Raw genomic sequence first — 18,276 nt, 5'->3', positions numbered from 1 at the left:
TTTAACTTAAGCCTTGGACTCTGATTTTAACGTTTTTCCTGCCTACAACTAAATGTGTACGATAACAACATATACGTATGTCCAGTAGCTGTTGTTTTGCTTTTTTTCAATTTATTCTGATGTATGTAAAGTTTATTTCTTCATTTAAACATAAATAACTATTTTTTTTTCCAATCAAAACATGATGCTAACTGAATGGGAAACCTTTTACATTGTTGCACTGCGCTTGCGTTGAACCAACCATCATCTACGCTTCTCTATACGCCACCGTTGCTCATACGATCATATCTACAAAAATCATTAATCTTCATTACTCTTATACACGGTGAAGATGCCTCACTGATTTTACCTCGCTTCGAAGATCAATCTAGAGACGTGCGTTTTTCTCGAATGACATTGAAATAAATTGTAATTTTCTCTTCGCTTCCTCAGATTATTTTTTGTTTTGTTTTCCTTTAGTTAATAAAGTCTCATTACCTTGAGTTCAAAATATATATGGAGATTGTAAAATATATAGAAGGTTTGAATTGTATTTATATTTTTGTTGTTGTTAAGTATGTAATTAATTATATTTAACAAATTCAATTTTATTTTTATTTTTTTCGTAAATTTGTTACTTTCACTTCATGGTTTGTGAAATATTATTACCTCATATAAGATTTATTTATTCCGGTTGGAAGGATTTTTTATTATTATTATTTTTGTATACACGTGATCTATATTACATACAATCTACAATAACTGTCATAATGTGTATTATAATTTATAACAGCGCCAATTTTTCATGTTTTTATAATCAAGTAATTTGACATTAGCGGTATAAGGTAGTAATTTGTGAAAGTTACCAAACAATAAAAAAAAAAATAATGATAAATTAGTTTTAATTCGAATGAAGGAAATAAACAAACTTTGCAAGGTTTACATTTTTGAAAGTATATTTAGATAATTTTTCATACAATTTTTTTATAATTTCAAGAAGGAAATAAGTTATGATAACAATTACTTTGAGCTAATATTTGATCTATTTGATTTACGCTTCAAAAGATTGAAAACTAAACGATTTCTAAGTATATTTAATATTAAAGCTTTAGACATTATATGTTTATAGGATCCTACCAGAAAGAAATGCAGTTTTGGTAAATTAAACCCAAAAAATCGTATTGTGTTTAAGTTAATCATACTTTATTTTAAATGGAAATCGCTGTACCACTTTAAATTAAAATGTCTTCACATAAAAATAAAAAGATTTTCTTATTGAATTAAAACATTCCAGAGTTTAAGAAGATTTGTCCGCTTAATTTAAGGTAGAATTCTTCTTGACAAAAAATCATGCAAAAATCTTTTTAATTGAAATACAGATTCTATTGGTTTTTTGACAAATAACCTATTTTTTTAATTAAAAAAAAAAAAAACAGGGAGTGTCGAAAGCAAACACCCAAAAATATCGTTTTTTGGGAATAACTCGACTTCAGAATGTCCTACGGCAAAAAATAAAGCAATGAATTGTTCGTTACAACATTTTCTATCAATTTAGTGCACAATCTTTTTGTTGAAACAAATAAAAAATAAGTAATATTAAGTCAAAGTCGTTTTTTTGTTCAGCAAACTCTTGCCTTATTATTTTGCAAACGGTGCGAATATTGGCTAAGAAAATAAAATATTATTGTAGTCCTTTAAATTATCTACAATTTAAAAAAAAATTTAGCTCTCTACGACCCACACGAGCCGAGAAATTAATTTTTTAAAAAAAGTCCAAATGACCAACGAAAAAACATAAGACAAATTCTCTTATAACGAGAAACAATGAAAACAACCCCTCTCACTGAGAACTAGTATTCGAATCATAAACAAGGGAAATTTTTTTGAATTTTCGTACGGATTAATGCTTTCTTAAAATTATAATAACTCGGCTCCCGTGGGTCGTAGAAAGCTAAATTTTTTTTTTAAATGTAGATAATTTAAAGGACTACAATAATATTTTATTTTCTTAGCCAATATTCGCACCGTTTGCAAAATAATAAGGCAAGAGTTTGCTGAACAAAAAAACGACTTTGACTTAATATTACTTATTTTTTATTTGTTTCAACAAAAAGATTGTGCACTAAATTGATAGAAAATGTTGTAACGAACAATTCATTGCTTTATTTTTTGCCGTAGGACATTCTGAAGTCGAGTTATTCCCAAAAAACGATATTTTTGGGTGTTTTCGCACCGGTTTTGCATGCGTTCATTTATCAATAGCTCGGCCATCTTTGGTGATAAAGAGCTGATTTTTTCTGTAAAATGCAGGACATGAACAGGGCTACAAAATAGGTTAGAAAAATGTCAATCATAATATAAGCTTTTTTCGAAATAATGACAAAAATGTGTTTTTTAACAACAAGAATTTGACTTTAAATGGCTGCCATTTTATATTTACTCACTCAAATACAATGAAATTACATACAACGATAGAAAATATTATAAGGAAGAGAATGTATGTTTATTTTTTGGTCTACGATAATCTGGAGCAAAGATATTAGCTTAGAAGTAAAATATCCCAAAAAATGCATTTTTGTGAATAACTCCGCTAAAAAGAATGATCAGGTGGTGAGAAATGGGGTTTAAGCCTTTTAAATATACCCCCATCGATCCATGAAATAAAAACAGACAGTGCCTCTCATCGCAAGGTCAAATGACGCTTTGACTGGAGTATTATTCATTATATTGAAATAACTTTTGTGACTCATAAGTGAAACAAATTATTACCCAATTCATGTATCTATTCATAAACATGCAATAGTTCATTATTTTTATGTGTTACGCATTGCAATTTAACATGTCAATCAAGAATAAATCCACCAATTTGGTGCTCCCATTTAAATTGTATGCAATGTAGGTGGGGCTCTAATAAATTTAAAAAATTTAAAAAGAAAATAAAAAATAAAAAAACAAACACAAACTGGCACACAAAACAGTTTAAAAGTAATTTAGCTACCAAGTCACCACAACATGTGAAGTGTTCAAAAATTGTGCAAGATTTATGTGTAGAAAAGGAACAAAAAAATATTGAGAAAATGTCATTAGAGAATCGAATTGGGGTGTGTGAAAAATAATTTATATTTATTTTTTTTTTTTACTGTTATTTTATGAAGGATGACAGAACAGACGAAAAAATACCGTTTTAAAAAACTCAATGCCATTTGGTTTTGGTTTACCTAAATAATTTATCTAATACAAATAAGAATATGAATTTAATTAAGACTTTTTATTGTGATCTGATTTTCTTGACATACAAAGATCTATTAAAAAACCTGAAAAGAATTAAGAAATTTGGAAAAAACGATATTTTTTTCCGAGTCTCAAAAAAACAAAGGTTCTGAAACATTAGGGGCATAAAGTTAGTCAAGTTTTGAGCAAATTTATTGGAAAGATCAAAAAAACAAAACCGACTTCCATCGATCGAAACTGGTGGTTTTTCTCATAGTTTATATAGCCAGAACCGAACAAAATTGAAATGGGACCACACAGCTTTCCAATACAAAAAATTATCAAAATTGGTTCACTCAGTCCAAAGTTATAAGGTAACAAACAAAAGAAGCCGGTTAAAAGTTAGGAAAGAAAAATCTCCCTAAGTTGTTTTAATGGTCCAAATCAAGTTTTTAATAATGTTTCCTGAGCATGCCTAGTAAATGGAGAAAATTGGAGTGTGACAGAGTTGCCTTTGTGAGTTGTGACACGATTAATAGCAATCCTTTGCAAAAGAGATATCGTTAGAAACGTTTGGCTTGGCAGCTGGTTAAAGGAACTAATCTGTTCTTAGTTTCTGAACTTTTATTTTGATTATATTATGAAGGTCGCTTGACATTAAAATCAAAATGTTTACTTGATAACTTTTGCCTCTAGAGAGGGAGCCATATTAGTAAAAAGCTTTATAAAGTATAACATGCGGACAAGGAGGACGCTTTGACCGATACCTCATTTGTCAAATGTTGATGAGTAGTTTAGAAGTTATGAGAGAACATACATAACCACAACAAAAAAAAAAAAAAATCGGTTAAATACGGTACAATCTTTTTTGATATGCTATAATTTTGTAATATAAAGAATAAAACACAGAATAATATTGACGGTTTATAAAAATATTAACCTTTTATCAGCAAATAATGATGGAGTGGCGTTAAAGAAACATAAATGACAAAAGAAAGGAGGGAGGTGGAAAAGCTGGCTATTTTTATCCGAATTCCGAAAGCAAAATTGTGGTGCTTTAACTCAAAAAGTATAAATCCTATAGAAAAATTATGCAGAAAAGAAAGAAAGACTATTATATTTCCAAGCAGAAAAATTCTTGCAAATTTTATGTGCGGCAAGTCGTTTTCGAGACATTGAGACTCCCGTTTTTCAAAATGGCAAACACCCAACAAGGCCAAACAAGGAAAATTGAGATTTATACACAGAATAAACTCCTCTTCAAACTTTGATAAAGTGACGATTTTTTTTTCAGATCCCCAGTTTTTGACTCCTCACTGAACTGACGACACTGAGGCTTGGATTCTGTCCTAAAAATGAGTTTTATTTAGGTACAAAAACACTTACCTCTCCCGTTTGATTAGTTCACTGAAATTCAGAAGATCTATAATTTTCTGCTGAATCCGAAAGACTTAGATTTGATACACTTTCTCATGAGTCCTGAGCCATGTTCAAAAATAACCAAACCTAAAATTATCAGACCCATTAAAATTGGTTACAATATTTGTGTAGAATTTCCTGTTCAACGCATCATTTATCATTCATCAGACGTCTATGTATGAACAAATCAATTACACACACCTGACATCTCCAAAGTCCAAAGAGTTACTTAAAAAAAAAAAAATTATATTCTTCTTTTCCACCCTTTTCGCAAAATGTAATGTATAGTTCTTATTTTCTCTTCCTCTTTTCTATCTCCTGTCCTTGCATAAACTATACATATCATTAACTCAGATGCAAACAAAGAACTCATTTAAAGGTGTATGCGCAATGTTTACCTTAAATGTCACGGAGCCCAACAATTCCACGAAGAAAGTGTGACCGAGTTTACTTATGAATTTATATCTGAGAAGCTATTCATTCGTATATATTCCATTCCACCAGACGAGTCGAGTTGAGCCGGCCGGCCGGGACTGCAATGTGATGTTTACTTTACCTATACTCCACGTTGTTGCATGTGGTATTACCTTAACGTTGCATAACGGCGCATTCCCATTTTGCGCGCCTCCAACATACAATGATGATGGAAACCTGTACGACTGACTGTGTTGTATACATAAGTTATAGATAGATGGTATGGTTTTTAGGGGGCAGTTACATTTGATTCTCTTTTTTTTTTCTTCATGTTTTTGTTTGTTTCTTTATATTCCCATCACATGTGTGTTTACCTGTGTTCATGTGAAAGTTTGACAGAAGCCTTAGACCGTTAACTTTGTATAACTTTGAAGTGGGCTTACCTTACTTCACTGCAAGCAAATGCATAGGCCGGGCGGCCGGTTGGGCGAACGGGCGGGAATATAGAGAGAGTGGGGTTTCCTTGGATTTCCTCCCATGTTACCCATCGATTGTGTACCAATCAAAGTGTGTTTGTAACCTAAGCTATTGCATGTAATGACTTATGCAAATGGGGCCTTACCTCTGGAAAATCATCACAAATTACCACCGCGACAATGGAAAATGTATACCAATGTCACGTTTCCCAGAATAATAATAAGAGAGGAGTTGTTGTAGGATGGTTGTATTCGTCGTTGTTTTTTAAGGTAGACGAGCCTTACGAATGTTGACAAAGAAATTGACGTTGTTGTCGTTCTTTGGTCGCCAAGAGACCAGTTTTGTTGGCACTAGATTGCTGATAGTATACGAATATATCTATACTGTATATTCTTAGGATTGGCATTAGAAATTCTAGAAGCCTCCTGGTGCTGTTGTTTTCTATACCTTCTAGCCTTATTCTTTTTCTTCGAGCAGCGGTAAATGAAAAGAACAAAAACACATGAGTAAAATAATAATGAGTGTTGCTGTTGGTACGTCAAAGGGCAGCAACCATACCTGCAATATCGCGTGTGCAGTTCTTCTTATGCACACGCGAGTTATGATGGACACCATCAACTATCCATCATCATATCGTTGACTATTTGGCTATGACCATTGTTTTATAAAAATTGAGCCTTCAACAAAAAAGCGACTCTATGTCTCGCTGCATGTCCATGTTTGTTTCTTTGTTGTGCGTGTTGGGTGTAATTGGTTTGAGGTCAAAGAGGAATTTTTTATGTTTTTTTTTTTTTTTTTTTTTTTAAGTTTTGCTTGTTCTTTTTTGACAGCTGTCATTTTGTTTGCATTTAGTATTTTTCATCTAGATATAATAATTGAGTTGTTATTTTTTTTAAGTAACTGTTTATTTAAAATGATCATAATCTTTGCGAAAACAGTTAGATAAGGAGTGTATTTATTGATTAACAATAACTTTTGAACAAATTGAATCTATTTTTTGTCAACAACTTCGTTAAAAATAGATATTTTTAAATCGCATTACGTTAAAGCTTCTTTAAGGCTTCTATAAAGTTGCCCTAAAAAAAAAATTCTTAAGGAAGTCATAACGTTGTAATGTTTTATAAATATTCAAAAAGTTTTGAAGAACTTCGATAAAACTTCGGTAATTGGCCTTATAGAAGTTATATTAAACAGGTACTTGGCAGGGATTTCCTTAACAGTTTTCTAGAGTTTCATAGATGAATTCAGCAGGTTCTTCTGATGATGAAGAATATTAATGGGCATTGAAACCCCCCGACTTGGGGGGTTTTTAAGTCCAATCCACCCTCATAGGCCAACAATCGACATTTCTTACTCATAGTCAAAAGATTTTCTTCCGGAGTTGGGCGCTATTTATTTTTGATTTTTCAATCTCTCTTGCAACATAGATGCAAATAGTTTATTATAAATAGTCATACTATTAACATAATATATTTTTAATGTTTTCTAATATAAATAAATTGATCTCGTTGAAGACAACTAAACATACATACAACGTCATTACTCATTACACAAACTGGCCACCTCGTTTAGCATTGTTAATTTGTGTATTTACAAAACATTTAAACACAAAATTGTTTTTGAATTTGACGCAATTGTCAATAGAATATCAATATACAAACAAAAAAAACAACAAAATTAAAAGTGAATGCTCATTATAACACAATTATCCAATACACTTTATCAGTATTAATTATTTTGTTGTGAATGTGAATACAAAAAAAAACTATTAATTGATAGAGTCTATGATGATTGAAACGTCATAGACAAATAGATTAATTACAATAAAAAAAAAGATATACATGAATGTAGTAGATATATATAATGTTAATCAGTAATAGAGCGCAATTTCCAATGGTGAAAACAAAAGTTAATTGTGTTTTTCTTATATTTTGTTTACAACGCGCTTAAAAAAGAAAAACAATTTTGTTGATGAGTTCCTTGTTGTTTAAATTGGAAATTTGTTAAATTTTTAATAACGTCATCTGGGGTTTTTGTGTCCCTTTGTTTTGTAATAATAATTATTGAAAACAATAAATTAGATTCTTTGCTCTTTTGTCTTAATTTCAACTAGATTCAATCTGGAATTTAGTAAAATTTCAGTAGGTACTCGTATTATGAGCATTTGCAAAAAACTTAACTCGTCTTAAGCCCAAATTTAACTTAATCCCAGAGTTAATACTGGAAATTAAAAAAAAAAAACAAAGTAAATAAAAGAATTAAGTGAAACATTAGGTCTGTTTCGGTACTGCCTAAAACATAAATATTTTTGTTCCAATTTTTGTTTGGGTACTCTGAAACTGTGTAGTTTTTCACAAAAAAAAAAGCGCTCGCGAATGAGAAAACAATTTCCCTTTTCCTGTGAATTTCATGCCGAAAAATGTTTTGATATTTTCCGTTTCTTTATTTTTTCACAATCGGTTGTGTTGTTTACATTTACATTTACAAATTACTATTAATTTAATATTTTTTAATACACGGAGAAACAAAAACCTTCAAAAACAAGCGGGTTTTGTATAAAATTAAGCGGATTTCTGCATGGTTTTTTGCAAAGATGACTTCCGTCTTAAAATAAGCAGAAAAATCTACTTAATTTCTTGAATGTTGAAAATTCAACAGAATTTAAGCGGATTCCACTTGTTTTAAGCGGAAATCGTATTGTTTTGAGTGTGTGGGATTTAAAGTAGACATTATCTTATTTTTAAGGTGCCCTTTTTTTCCACCGTGCAACATTTGAACTTTAATAACTTTCATGGAAACTTTGAATTCAGTAGGGGAACGAGAAATCTGGCAGTTTCTATCAAATCAATCAAAGTTCAAAGTCGCTGCAAAATTTTAAATTTGAAAATAACGTTATATTAAGTTGACAAATATAATTTTTGGAATTAACTTGCATGATGCCAAAATTTGCACGTGTCGCCACCAGAGTCAGTGACGATTGAATTTTTAAGTGATACTCAAGAGCATGATCCACGGCTGTGAGCGCAACATCCCCCACCCCCATGTATACATACTTTTTGCTAATGTTAATTTTCTAAATGCTGTACTACTTTTTTACAGATTCTAAACAGATTTCAAATTATAAATGTCATTACTGATCGCAACTTTCAACAGTCATGATTAAATAACTGGCATATTATGTACATTTGTACATGTTACATGACAGCTTCTACAAATACACATACTTGAGCTGTTACCAACTAACAATAAGTAAAATTAATATCCACTCAATTCGACCAGTTTATCAGTTGAATACGAATTATCATGTTGTTATTGGAATTTTCGTAAAACTAATAAATGACGTATGTACACATTTACGTCAGAATACAAGTTACAGCAAAAAAAAAAAACCGATTTGGATTACTCATTCACAATAGTCAACTAAAATGATGTGTCATTCAAAAGGGGTAAATAAATAAGTTTCCAAAAAAAATTTACCTACCTGAATTTTTACAAAAAAAAAAAAAACTAAATAGTGACCCATAAAAATTAAATACCAGCAAAATATTAAAAGTGAGCAAAAAAAAATAAAATAAAACAAAAATAAAAAAAATCTACCATAAAACGCCGGACACCGCAAAACAAAATTATCAAAAAAAAAAAGAACAACAACGACGCGACACACAAAATGTAGGTAGGTACCCCATTTTCATACGAAAAAAAAAATATAAGCCTATGGTAGGTATTCAGGTTACTATGTTGCTTCATTACCATTTCGATGAATACCTACCAAAATAACACCCTCCATTCTCTTATCCCCTTTTTTGAGCCCCAACACCACCGACCAACACCACATCAGAAAAAAAAAAAACAAAACTGTGAATATCTGACGTATTCAAATATTATCGTGGCCAGACAAATAAAATTTGTGCGGAACGTAAAGCTTGCGTATCTCTTGTGAAGTATGCAAATGGTTTACGGTACCTACGGCGCGTGAAGGGTGAATCGAATTGTGTTTGTGTGTAAACACACCACACTCTCTGACGTTTCTTACTACTATGGCCTCGACAGTATTTTGATGAGTTAACATCATAAAATGTCAAAAAAATAATCTCAAACATAGCTACCAGCGCGCAGTGGGGAGTGGCGACGAACCTGGGGTCTGGGTAGACTGGTTCTATTAGTTTATTATTTTTATTTATTTTTTTTTTTGTAAAAATGTTTTAAACAAATATAGGCCGTCCCTGGTTGTGTGTTAGCGCTTCCATTTTTGCTCATTATCAACCGTTAAATCCATAAAAAGCAAAAGTTGAACTAAAAGATAAAGCAACAAAGGCAAACGAAAAATAAAAGCTAAGAAAAAAATGAACAAATTGGCACGCATTTTTTTTTCTTTTTATAATTTTTTAATTTAAAACCAATCACGATATAGTTAACTTGTTTTGTATAAACCACTTTAATGATTGACGGAAAGAATTCCGTATAGAAAAATGTTTCTATGATGACTAGTTGGCTTTAATAATAATGTGAAGTAGATTATCTTAATTTTTACTATTAAAAACGCGCTAGACTGAATCGTTTGTATGTATCTTATAAATTTTATTCAAGAAGTATAAGTAGTGGTGAATTAAATGTAGTATTGTGAATATTTTTTTTTTTTTAAGTTTGAATATATTATTTTGTTATTTCTAGATACTACCAAGTAGGTGGCACTTTCTATATGATGATGATGATTACGATGCGTATTAACGTAAGCATGCGAATGAATGGAATGCGCTTGAGCGCGTTGGGTAAAAAAAAAAATAATTTCGATTTCGTTTTCAAAACACGAAATACTTGAGTTAGTGAAAGTTTTTAGAGGTGTTGTTTTGGTTTTATATAAATTTTTTCTTTTTTTTTTTCTTCTTTTAAAATCTTAATTAGATATTTATAGCATGTCTATTTTTATTTGAAAATAACACAAAAAAAAAAAAAGAAGAAAAGGACAAGTGGTTGTGATTTTATTTATGAAAAGACTTAAATTCATAATAATGTAGAAGAACTTGAAGATCAAAAGTATTATAGTAGTGGGTAGAAATATAATTTAATTTCAAAATAAAGATAGCACAGACCGAAACGAAAGCAAAACTGTTGAAAAATTAAATTCAAATATATTTGTTACAAAGCAAAATAAAAATATATTTGCAATTCTTTTACAGAAAGATAGAAAAAATTGCAACTATTTTTGACACAAAATTGATAAATTTAACACTTAACGGTTTAAAATTGAGGTCCTTATCGCAAGTGTCGTTTGTCTATCGATAAACGACTTTTGTCGATAGTCGACAATCGGAAAAAAAATTTGGCATTGCGAATCTCTATTGTGACCGATACTTTTTTTTGTTTGTTTTATATTTCGATGTTTTTCGTTTACATTTTTGCTATAGATTCAGATGAAGTTCATAATAATTCACTATGGCAAAAGCCGGTACTCACAAAGAGGTAATGAACAGCTTCAAAATTTATTTCTATTTTTTATTTATTTTTTTCAGATATTTTCCTTATAAAATTTCTTAATGATCTTGACAAGTCCCTATAACCACTTAAAAGATTTCAACTACTAATATTCCTGTCTGGACGTGACGATTTTTTGTTCTTTTTTAATTTCTTAACAAAATAAGAAGGGAAGTCATTAAGGGAGGTCATGAATTATGTATTCCAGAAATACAATGCCAGCAGGTTTGTCCGTACGTGACGACATATTTATTTGTACGTTACTACAGATTTGACACAGATTTAAATACAATGTTAATGAATTACTTTAATCGTGACAGCCAGGAATTTTGTCCGTACGTGACGACATTACAGTAAACATTATTGGCGATTGAAGCACATATTACTAGCGCCGTAGTTTCAACTTTTGAACTAATTTTAACAGGACGGATGTTTACATTTTGTATATCTTAAAATGGCGTCCATGTCAAAAGCCCTAACAAAAAAAAATTCAAATTAGTTGGTTTCATTGACAAGTTCTAAAAACCTTTAAAAATATTTGAAATTTATTGAGAGATTTCCAAAAACAAACAATTCCTAGAATTATTTCTATATGAATTAATGTGAATTGTACACACATATTTTTTCTTCAAAATTATAACTCTGCTTGAGCTTAGAGACCGTATTCGTTTATATCTGATTCCAATGACTATTACATTTGTCTGAATAATTCAGAACTATAAAGAGGCCCTATCTCATCATAGGTACAAAAAGAAAAATCGATACGGGAAATACATTCGGTTAGAAATGTGTAAATATCATTTACTTCCAATGTTCTTCTGTTCTGACACAAATAACCACCTATCCTGGGGGTAACTGAGAATTTCAAAATAACTTTTTTTTTTTGAAAATTACAAAAAGTAGAAAAAAAAAATAAAACAATAATGACCGCAAAGGTATATATCATTGGTCCTTATACAATGGTCAATTGCCTGCGGTTGCACCTGAGATTCAAATCCTACATACAGACGATACTTTTTTTTTTCCTTAGGGTGAAATTTCCTCAAATACGAGTATAATACGACTATTATACGAGCGTAGGCTGATTCAAAAGAGATACATTTGAAATGAAAAATTGTATCTATATAATCATAGAAATCTTTCTTTGCATTCACCACGACCGAATATCGTTGGTCCTTTTGCAATTTAGGATTATTAACTTTTCCATACTCTTCACGAATATAATTCCAAATGAAATTCTGACTTCTGAATGTGATATAAATATAATTTCAGATATGTTTTCAGGGTGAAATACCTATTCCTTTCGTCATTATTTCATTAATTTGCACGTGAATTCAAAGTCAAGAATGAAGAGAATGAGAATCATAGATGTCTTTGCTGTTGAAGACAACATTCCAGTTAAAGATATATGGCTTTAGGGTTTTTTCGTTTTTGAGATGTAAAATCGACACTAAATCACGATTTGAGAACAACATACAAAAATCTGGGAGCTAGATATTATGAAATCTTGCAAAGCTTGAGGCGCTAAGTACAAAAATGATTTATTGCTTTTTAACACTTAAACATATAATTTCATTGCTTGCAATAAATGAAATACCACAGGAGAACCTCTTTTAACCTCATCTTTTTTTAATTACATACAATTTCGGAGATTATATTTTAAATTGAGATATTTTGTTTTATTGTACTTTAAAAACTTTGAAATGTAATTTAAACATAACAAAGCAATACCTTAGCAATATAAACAATTGCGGAAAAAACGAAACATGTGCATTTTCAATCAATAATTTTCGTTGAGAACGTTAAAATTTGATTTCTTTATCAAAAGATTGATATTGATAACTGATTGTTTTTTTTTTTAATTTGTTAGTTAATATTGTCAGTTTTTTTTAAATGCATATATGCATCACGGAAGTAGATAGCAGATCAAAATATTATTAAACACGAGTTTCATCAAAACAAATGCTACTTGAACCCCAAATAATTTGATTAATAGATGGCGCGATATTATTCTTCAATTAATTATCACGTTTTTTGTTTTTTTAGATAAGATTTCAAATTACAAAAAGTATAAGGTGAATAAAAAGCCAAATCATTTTTATGATATAGCTTAAAGTGACTCAGGGTTAAATTATGTTATGGTTAAACACTTAATGTATAGTGATTTCAAATCAAGTTTTTTTTTTTTAATTATCTTAAACATACTCGTGATTTAATTTTTGTTTTTCATTGTAGTTGGTCTTCAACTAAGTTTTAAGACTGAAAAGGGTTTAATATTTCGAAATGACATGATTTAAACGAGAGCTGATTATAAACGGATTAAACAAAAACGGCAGGGATAGCTTCTGGTATATTTAATCATAATATAGTTAAATATAACTGAAATTAGTTAAATTTACTAGAAATAAAGTTAAATATACCAGAAGTAAAGTTATATCTGAGTTATTTTCTCTCTTTCTGAAGTTCAATTTTATTAATTGAAAATTTGTTAGTTGGAAAAATCCCACATTTCTTTCAAGATTCAACAAATTCCCATGAATAAAATAAGGATAAATTGATTAAAAATTTCGAAGATGATTTATCAAAAAATTAATATGAAAGAATTGTCAAAAACTTGGAGCACCTTCGAAATATGTTTGTAGCTAGAGGCAAATTGATCTTTTGAATAGCAGAAAGTGAAATTACCCCAAAAGATAAAATAAAAATCACAAAAGAAGCAAAAAAAACCAAGATGACATCACAAAATTACTGACACATTAACCTAAAAACAAATTACAAAAACAAAAAAAAAAACTAAAAATCATCAAGGTTGATGAAAAAAAAAAGCTTTTTTGGTGAATAAATTAGCTGCGGTACCATCTCTTTGAACGAATACCTACTCTTCATTTTCTCTTCAATTTGGCCTTGAGAATGTATCAATATAAAAGTATCTAAACTATCATTTTGAAGAGTTATTAGGTGTTCAAGATTTCAAAATTTAACAAAAAGAAATATAGAAAGATCATAAAAAAATGATCGATCAATAACAAAAAGTTTGATATTCATGTTCAAGTCATGCAGTTGGATAATTGATCACTTATCTTTATTTTTTAGTGAATAGTCAGTAATAAATTTGAAGTGATCTTTTTCAATTCATCACAACAACAACAACAACAAAAAATAAACTTTCAGTCAGTCTGACTGCATGACCTAGTAATTATTAGATACCAAATTATAACCCAAGGTTATTTAATAAAGAAAAAAAGTGTGCCACGAAAACGAGTTAACAACTTTGTGGGAAGATTAAGTAAATACATTCAACTCAGGCGACAGAAACTAAATACAATCTCTCAACTTATCGCTCACAAATATCATTTTTTTCTTATCTTTAAAAATATATACTCGCATGTCTGTTCGCAGCCTTCATAAAGCACCTCTAAGCTCTAACCAAAGACTACTAAACTACGCACTATATAAGTAGAAGGTATCATTTAATATTTTATTCAAATTTAATTTATGTATTAACCCTCTACCTTATTTTAACTAAAAGTATCTATCTGATTGGGAAAATAAATAAAAAAACTCAACTCAACAAACTACTGATTCAAAAGTCATGTTTTGGTATCTTTGTATCTCTATATAAAGTTTGCGATGAATTCATTTCATAACCTATAAAAAAAAAATTCCGGTTTGTTGTTGTTTTTCATTTTTTGTATAGCAGGTATTTTACCTTAAGTGTTTGTCTCTATTTAAACTTTTATGTAAACAAATTTGGAAAAATATATATTTCCGTGATCTTAAATAAATAATTCATTCAGAATGCGCAATGAATGTTGTCGCGACAACAACAACAAAAAATATCACAAAAAACAAATTTATAAACACACACAGGCACGTGTGTGTTGTTGTTTTTGTGTTATTTTAATTATATTCGATAGTGTGTGAAGTTGTCGTAAAAAAAAAAAAATTGTATATTAATTTCTTCATTTACTCAGACATAAACGTCATCTCATTACTATCAAATTAGCACACGACCGGCGTCTGTTATCAATAGTAAAACAAAAACATCACGGAATATTATTCGAATCGAACGAGTGAAATCCAATCCCCCCTAATCATTTTTCAGTATAATACGTATTTTATTTTGATACCCTATAAAACCCACACATAGGGTAGATTTTTGATGTTGTTGTTATTCAAGTTTTGAATTAATAAATTTGTGGGATTTTTATCAGTTCTGATCCATATTTAATGACAAAATTGTTATAATTTTCACGCTTTGTTTGAATTTATGTGAATAAAATGTTTATGTTAACTAGCTTTTACTAAAAAAAATAAGTTTTTTAACGCCAAAAATCTTAAACATCATAGGTGCAAAATTAACAAGACTCCTGTTTTTTATTACAAGATGTGAAATCTCATAAAAATTGAGGAACAATTCAAAATTATTTTGATTACACTATACGCAAATTGTTGGAATTACTCGAATAAAATGATTATAATATTAACAAGAATGAGATTTGATTCAAAGAGAATAACATGTTACATTAACTTGATATCTTTTTATTAGAATAGAATAACAAATAAGAATCTTTTAGACAATAGTTTAAAATAAATTCGTTGGATAAGATTAAAACTTTTTCCAATAATGTAATACATTTTTTTGAAGAAATTAATCATTTTTCCAAAGGTATGAGAGGATTTATGTATCTCCTGGTGAATTTTAAGTCCTTGTTTTGATTTTATAGATCTTAAAAATAAATCTTTTCAACATTCGTTTTATTTCAAGTCCCAACAATTGGATTGTGATGCTTAAAATGCATATGATGGTGAATCTTAGAAGCATCTTGGCAATGCCCAGACAACAATATTTCTTCATATTTCACTATTGACAGTTGGACAGGTCAAACAAGAAAGTCATTGGAGAAAATCTACTTTTATCACTTTGGAACAAACTCTAACTTGATAGTTGTTAATTTTGCATTTTGACCTCTTTGATTTAAAAAGTTTTTCATATAGGTTTGACATGATAACTAATTAATAATAAACTAGGATTAGAGACAGGCAAAAGGTGTCAATTAAATAAGATCCTATTTATTTGATAGAAGCTCCATGTAGCTTTTACATGAAAATAAGTATTAATTTGGAGAAAAAAAGATCATTGTGAGTGTACCAGTAATTGTATTTTTAGAGTAACTTTAAAATGACTTCAATTTGACAAGCAGTCCTGTTAATTTCACAAGAGAGTATTGTATATTTTACACTGCATCTGGTTGACTCAATAATGGTATTATGTTGATTTGACATGGACATTTTAATTGAACATTCATATTTGAATGATTTTAGTTTTAAAATAAGAAATCATGTCACTATTTTTTTTTTTTTTTGTTTCTGAGATTTTTTTGTTTCTGAAGACCTCAATGTTGAAGAATTGACTTATAGAACTCAAGATATAAGCTTTTAAATATAGGGTATCGTTTAAATCTCTTATACGACTTATAACATTAGTTTTATAAACGTTTTATATTAATAATTTTCTCTGTACAATTGAATTGGAAAATATAAATAGGTATATATAAAAAAAATACTGGAGAATTATTATGTACAGTAAAGAAAGCTGTAATGATATAACTATAATCGCACACAACTATCCACCACCACCATCAACAACAACAACACAATAATATTATGATGTTGATGATGATTTGATGATCATGATTCTGCGTAGTGAAACTTTGCCGATTAGATAAGATTGTACGAATATAAATGGGGAATTAAAAAAAAAAATAACAAAAATTTCCGTGTTTTGTATAGAGTTGTGTGGTGGTAGTTTACTCATCGTCGCAATATAAAAGTTTTTCCCGGTTCGTATTTTTATCTCTACCAGGCTTATATTTGTATATAAATGTATATATGTATATATATTTATCTATATTTAGAAATTCCATATTTTGAGTTTTGTTTTTGTAGCATGGAGAAGTTGTTTTCATTGATCGATGTTTGTATAAAGAAGGTTTCTCTATCTCTAGGTTATTATTATTTTTTTTAATTTTTTTTTTGTTTTTTTTTTTTTAGGCGGTGGTGCCGGGAATTGTATTATTTTTTCGCGCTTTTTTTTAATCAAATTATGATGGTGAAAAATATATAACAAAATGAGTCAGGGATACCCATTTTATATGTGGCGCATGGTTTGTAGAACTTATCAATTTTATCTTAAGATATTTAAAAAAAAAAACTATGTAAATATAACTTACTTATGCTGTGGTGCTGATGGCACATCAATGTTGTGTGACGATGTTCGACGACGATCACCTCCCATGTCGGCTAATCGAGCAAAATCCGTGTCACGATCTTGATCGGCTAAACGTGCCGATCTTCTTGATTCCAATAGACGTACCTCTTCAAGGCGCTTTTTTAATTCAATTGGTTCCTAAAGGATTAAAAAAAAAAATACAAAAATCATTGTTAGTTTTATTTCATTTAACATAAAAAACAAGACTTAATAGAGACATTTAAAAGATTATTTATGTTTTGGGTACCTATATAACGAAATTCTGTAATTTTTTTAAAAGGTCTGAAAAATGTTTGTATTTTTTTTTTTTTTTTTATATTGGTAAGAGATGTCACTGCATTTACTATTTTCGCTGATCGAAACCAAAACAAAAAACCATAAAAAAAAATAAGTAGGTACGTTCTTTAAACAAAACCAAATCCTCACGTTGGGCGCCAGTTGTAATTTGTATTATATTCCTGTCATGTCTTTGGGAATATACATTATCATGTAGCACAGAGATAGTCAAACAAACAAAAATTCTCGATTTTATTCAATCTACTGAAGAAAAAGTGGCGCCCAACGTAGTTCAAAGCACCTTATTTTTAGTATTTTAGAGGAAGATTGAATCCCATGAAGAGAGATGGACTCAAAAAATAAAAGAATCGAAGAAGAAGTTAAAGTTAGATAAACAAAACTACTAAGTAGGTATTTGGAAAAGTAATAAATAACGATCGAAATAATACTTGGAAAACTAGATTTTTAACAGGAAAATCCCACTTCTGATCTTCAAAACGAAAACCGAACATTGTTTCACTTAATGTTTTCATATACATACTTCCATTTTTGTGTGTTTGTTTTCTCAAAGCTTTAAACTGGATATTCCCTTTCTTACTTTTCTAAGTTGCAAATTACAAAAAAAAAAAATATCAAAACAAAGAAATTTAGTTCTTACAAAAAAATATTGACCCCATTTTAATAACAACATGAGACCGGCACGATTTTTATTTTTTTTTTTCAATTTAAAAAAGGAAATGACTCAGTGCATTTCTTCA

General features: G+C 29.5%; 1 protein-coding gene across 1 annotated transcript in view; it reads right to left on the bottom strand.

Moving 5' to 3' along the window:
- LOC129914716 (zinc finger protein 395) overlaps window positions 1-18,276 on the bottom strand; it is a 257,386-nt gene that overhangs the window by 101,451 nt on the left and 137,659 nt on the right. The window contains exon 2 of the mRNA XM_055994062.1: window positions 17,205-17,380. Within this exon, the coding sequence (XP_055850037.1) occupies window positions 17,205-17,380 (176 nt within the window). The remainder of the gene's footprint in view (window positions 1-17,204; window positions 17,381-18,276) is intronic.

Source organism: Episyrphus balteatus, chromosome 3 (genome assembly GCF_945859705.1).
Source record: "Episyrphus balteatus chromosome 3, idEpiBalt1.1, whole genome shotgun sequence".
NCBI lineage: Eukaryota > Metazoa > Arthropoda > Insecta > Diptera > Syrphidae > Episyrphus > Episyrphus balteatus.
This window is presented reverse-complemented; position numbering and strand designations above follow the sequence as displayed.